This window comes from Parasteatoda tepidariorum, chromosome 7 (genome assembly GCF_043381705.1).
Source record: "Parasteatoda tepidariorum isolate YZ-2023 chromosome 7, CAS_Ptep_4.0, whole genome shotgun sequence".
Classification (NCBI taxonomy): Eukaryota; Metazoa; Arthropoda; class Arachnida; order Araneae; family Theridiidae; genus Parasteatoda; species Parasteatoda tepidariorum.
The window spans coordinates 3,519,266-3,525,265 of record NC_092210.1 but is presented as its reverse complement, the minus strand read 5'-3'; the positions used below and the strand labels follow the sequence as shown (position 1 = coordinate 3,525,265).

Below are 6,000 nucleotides of genomic sequence, written 5' to 3'. Positions count from 1 at the left end.
ATCTATCTTTTAAAACTATTTATGATCAATTTTTAAAATTATCCAGTATAATATTACCTTGCGCACATCCATTTCGGGCCCATCCTTGGTAACTAACAAATCAAAGCTCAGAATAACAAATCACTTCAGCAGTGCACTAAGAAAACCCTCTTGTTACACTCAATTTACGCTTTTGTTTTCATCTTTTGTTTTCATATTTTGTAATCTGGCAATCTTTCTGCGAAAAAATTTGTAAATCATTCTTGAAAAATTTTCTGTCCTTGTAAGTTGATCTGATTTTGCTACTCGCTTTATAGTCCCTTTTAAATGTTTTTTATTTCATTTTATTTTCTGTTTTTACATGTTATTTTTACTTTTTGTGATCTATTTTATTTGTTGTTATTTTTATAAAAAAAAAATTTTAGTGCTCCTCACACTATTGTATTAATATATTTTGCTTTGGCTTTATTGATACAATATCAGAAAGCACTCTGTTTTGCGGATATAATCGTGTGGGCTGAAGAAAAGATTATATCTTTTTTTATCTCGGTTTTATTTTTCTGGTTTTTAAATAAAATTTCATCCTTTTTTTTAATATATATATTATATAAACTGTTGTTTGTTATTTTTTACTTATTATTCCCCCNACTGTGTCATTTTTAATTTGAGTCGTATCATTTGGTGGAGTTGAACTAGTTACTCTTTTTTTTAACATATCATACATTTTGTTGAAAGGTTCTTCTATAGCGATGTAAATGATGAAACCAGCAAATATTGAGAACAGGAAATAGAGTGCAAAGTCTCCTATCTGCAAAAGAAACACATCTTTAATCTAAAAAGTTGATTGGGAGCTATTATAAGTGTCGGAGAGCAACCTCTTCGTTTTTTATAAACAAAAATAGTAAATTTGATTTTAAAAAAAAGACAGTTTCATTCAATTTTACTCCTTTTAGATGTACACTACCCGACTATAATGGAAGAGACAATTTCAGTTTTAGATGTTTTTTTTTTAAATTTCTCAATAAATTCGTGAAATTCAAATAATTTTGTAACTTTCGAGGTGGTTAGGTTAAGTGATTTTTTATTCTTAGCAATAAGATTTAATGCTTTGGTTTTAAGGTTTGGAAGAACTATAACAAATTACAAATGAAAACAAGTATTTTTGAACACTCTATGCCAGGAAATCAAGTAAAGAACTTGTAAGTTATATCTTTAGTTGTTATTTTTAATAACTGGATAAAGTTTCTTAAACCTGGAGTAAGTATTTATGGAAATATGAACATTTTTATAAAAATTTTAATTTCTTCCCCTTACGTTTTTTTGCTGTAACTTCATAAATATTCAATGGAATTAAAATTTTTTTTTTTGGAAAAATTCATGATTAATTGCAAAATTGCTGATTTAAATTCTTGAAAAAAATAGTAATTTATGATTTAAAATTTTAAAATTGCTCGAGATATGAGTATTTAACACTAGATTGCCCAGCTTTTTAATTTCAATTAGAAAAACAATACATAATGACACAATTTCTTACAATTTGGTGACTTTTCGTACAGCATATATTTTTTTTTATTGTTAATATTTACTAAAAACTTGTTATATAACTGTAAATAATATAAAAAATAATAAAAATTAATTTTAAATGAATTTTTTTACACATTGGTCATTCTTTCACAATCCAGTCGTTTTGACTGCTTTTGGGCAATATAGGTATATACTAAGTTTCAGTCTTTCTAGGGTCAACTAGTTTTTATACTGCGCATGCGCAAGTTTTTATTCATAATTTTATAGGGAATCTACATAATGATAAAAGCTTTTGATAAAAGCTTTGATCAAATGGTAAAAGCTACTAACTAATGATAAAAGCTTTATTTGAATATCATAAAAACTTAAAAAGTTTCAAGCAATTTTTTGCGTAGTTTTTCTTACTTATTAAAAGAAAGCTCAAAACGATAATGGATTATCCACAAATTTCATCTTGCACTATTAAACAGGATTTATTAAAAATGTGACCGGCATTATGGGTGATCACCCCCATAAAAATATGTATTCTTTCCATGTTATCTTTATATATACCATCAAAGTTTAGTTTCCGGATGATTATTGTAAGGTATTATCAATTGTTATTAAATTTTGTCTTAAGATACAAAAAAAAATTGAAGATTCCCTGATTGTTTTGAGCTTTTTTTTTGAAAAGTAAAAAAACCTACTTAGAAAATTGCATGGAATTTTTAAATTTTTAAGGTATTCAAATAAATTTTTTTTGTTAGTTGCTAAATGCGATTAACTACAAAATTAAGGAAAAACTTTTTAAAATTTTTTCAGTGCATGCGCAGCATAAAAGAACTAAATACTTATAACTTGCGCAGTTTTTAACGAACCTTTTTTTAAAATTTTAAAACAACAATTTCATAATTAATCCTGAATTGTTCCCAAAATTTCGTTTAATTCCATTGAATATCTATAAAGTTATAATAAAAAAACGTAAGGCGAAATAAATTTTCTTCCATAAAATATCTATATTTCCGTAAATATTTGCTCGGGGTTTACGAAACTTTGTGCAGTTATTAGAAATGGCAAGTAAAATTACAAGTTTTTAAAATTACAATTGGCAAGTTTTTTGTTTGATTTTCTGCCATAGGGTGTTCAAAAATATTTGTTTTCTTTCGTAATTTATTGCAGGTTACGTTTCAACGGTTTTAACTTTTTTGGAAGCTTTAAACTTTATTGCTAAGTATGAAAAGTCGCATGACCTAAGCATCTCTAAAGTTATAAAATAATCCTTTAAGTATTTTATTAAAAATAAAGTATTTCAACATATTATTTATAGAGAAAAGGAAACTCAAATATCTAAGAAACTAGTTATAAGTATAATTGATAAGTCAGTGTCCCGTGTAATAAAATATTTCGACCAAATCGAGTTAAATACCATAGAACTTGGATCATCAAGTCTATATTATGTTTTTATAAAATTAATTATGAATATATTTCCAGATTTTGATTGATCAATTGATATTATGCAAAAAATTTGTAAAAAGCCAAATTCTCCTTTTCAGTCTTTCTAAGTATATAGTAATGTTTAGTCTTTCTAGAGTTAAAGGAAGAGTGTCAGAAAAGATTTTTTCTTCCATCTTAATGTTCCTAAAGAAAAGCTAATGCACTTGTTTGATTCTAAAAAGTCCAGCAATGGTTGTGTGAAATCTGGAGGATAACTAACTAATCGAAATTGTGGTTAGAGTGTTCATCTCTGTTGTCTAGCTAGAGTAGGATTGAATGGTAAGATTTAATGCAATAAAGGGCTGGGGAACAAGTAATGCGTCATTTTGGTTGCATTAGTGACGCAGCTATTGTTAACTATTTTTTTGGTGTCAGCCCTTGCCATTGGCCATTAAGGCAAGGAGTGCGATGGCTCTTGTTTTCTATTGGCGCCATCTATGGCCAAGAATTTGACTTCTGCCTCATCCATACATCACATCCGTTTATGGGGCAGATCCATTTATACATCCATTCATTCATCCGAAGATAGTAATTTTGACCTGGACCAGATAACGATCAATCTCCAATCCAGTATCCCCAGAGGCATAATTTGTTATGAGAACATGGAGGACATTTTGACTCGGCAAATTTAACGTGCAACACACTACTAGTCATACCAGTCATCTTCGCCGGCTGGTTTCCTACTCCCGTTCTCATGCACGAGAGTCCAGCACTCAGCTAACCAGGCTATCACGATAACAGCTTTTTTGTTGTAGTTGTTAAAAATATAATGCCAACTTACTTGTGAAATTCTATCCATGTAGTATCTTTCAGTATTAATAGCATCCCTGAATACCAAATAAAGAGGATGTACTAGGTAAACACTATAACTCATGCGACTTAAAGGAACTAACGACTTTAAAGACAATGCTTTCTCAACAATACCTAAAAAGAAAATAGTATTTAAAGAAACTGCATTCATTTATTTTGTACAGAGCTCAAGTAAAAAAGTAATGAAGCAATGTGTTAAAGCAAAAGTAATATGATGTAAAATAGACTGCACATTTAAGCACCTTTTCGGAGCCAAAACTCAAAATTAAAATGAAAAAATAAAAATTTTGAATAATTTTATGATTGGTTAAGCGTTAATCATTGTTTTAAATTTCACTATAAGCGATTCGGTTTTTCACACATTTTGAAGATAACAATACTGATAATTTCTAACTTATACAAAAAAATAGTTTAGTGAGCACATTTAAATATTTAATTATTTTATATTCGCTGTGTCAAATAAATTCAATAAAGAACATTACGGGGTAGCACGTGTTGTCACCAAATTTATACTTTTATATTTGTTTGATACCACGCGCCTTTTTTTTTTTAAATTTCTTCTATTAGTTCACACGCTCCCTATATATCTTGTTCAAATTTTCAATCGTTATTAAAATACTTTTTATTCATCCATGCAAGTACAAACACAATTTTTAAACTTGTAGCGGATGACACTTGATATTAATGCAGTTTTTTCTAATATTAATTCATTCATTAAATTTAATTAATTAATTATAGNACATCCATTCATTCATCCGAAGATAGTAATTTTGACCTGGACCAGATAACGATCAATCTCCAATCCAGTATCCCCAGAGGCATAATTTGTTATGAGAACATGAGGACATTTTGACTGGGCAAATTTAACGTGCAACACACTAGTCATACCAGTCAATTCGCCGGCTGGTTTTGAACTCCCGTTCTCATGAACGAGAGTCCAGCATTCAGCCAACCAGGCTATCCCGATAACAGCTTTTTTGTTGCAGTTGTTAAAAATATAAAACCAACTTACATGTGAAATTCTATCCATGTAGTATCTTTCAGTAATAATAGCATCCCTGAATACCAAATAAATAGGATGTATTAAGTAAACACAATAACTTATGCGACTTAAAGGAACTAACGACTTTAAGGACAATGCTTTCTCAACAATACCTAAAAAGAAAATAGTATTTAAAGAAACTGCATTCATTTATTTTGTACAGTGCTCAAAATTAAAAAAGGAAACAAATAAAAAAGTAATAAAGTAATGTGTTAAAGCAAAAAAAAATATGATATAAAATAGACTGTACATTTAAGCACTTTTTCGGAGCCAAAACTCAAAATTAAAATGAAAAAAATTAAAATTTTGAATAATTTTATGATTGGTTAAGCGTTAATCATTGTTTTAAATTTCACTATAAGCGATTCGGTTTTTCACACATTTTGAAGATAACAATACTGATAATTTCTAACTTATACAAAAAAATAGTTTAGTGAGCACATTTAAATATTTAATTATTTTATATTCGCTGTGTCAAATAAATTCAATAAAGAACATTACGGGGTAGCACGTGTTGTCACCAAATTTATACTTTTTATATTTGTTTGATACCACGCGCCTTTTTTTTAATAATTTCTTCTATTAGTTCACACTCTCTCTATATATATCTTGTTCAAATTTTCTATCGTTATTAAAATACTTTTTATTCTGTCATTCAAGTTCAAACACAATTTTTAAACTTGTAGAGGATGACACTTGATATTAATGCAGTTTTTTATAATATTAATTCATTAATTAAATTTAATTAATTAATTATAGTTTTATATGGGAGAAATTATTTAATAAAAAGTGACTAAAATATTTCATTGTTAACCTAAGTAGGAATTGACTTTAATTTTTTTTATATATTTTTTATTTAAATAGTAAAGATAGAAACTAGATTTTGAAGCACCGTTCACTCTATTAAAGAAATATTTTGTTATGATTTTGAAAAAAAATATTTCAGGCACCTCCTTGACCAGTCGCACAAATATACAGTATCCAACTTGTGGCCAAACTCATTCCGGAGATTCTTAAACTGTCGTAGAAGGCCATTATCTTGAAGTTTTTTATCGGCATATAAATTAAAGCTGTTGCAAAGAAGAAGCAAAATATCGAAACAATCCATCCAACAAGAAGCCAAATCTATCAACAAAAGTAAATAATTTTTTTAAAATACAATATTCATACTA

The 6,000-nt window shown here is 28.1% G+C and overlaps 1 protein-coding gene across 1 annotated transcript in view; it reads right to left on the bottom strand.

Annotated features, from left to right (window-relative positions):
• Window positions 1-628: 628 nt before the first annotated feature.
• The window catches only part of LOC107454571 (nose resistant to fluoxetine protein 6-like), a gene marked incomplete at both ends in the record, with an annotated part of 51,349 nt that continues 45,977 nt past the window's right edge, over window positions 629-6,000 (bottom strand). The window contains 3 exon segments of the mRNA XM_071183003.1: window positions 629-787; window positions 3,758-3,900; window positions 5,779-5,953. Coding sequence (XP_071039104.1) covers window positions 629-787; window positions 3,758-3,900; window positions 5,779-5,953 — 477 coding nt within the window.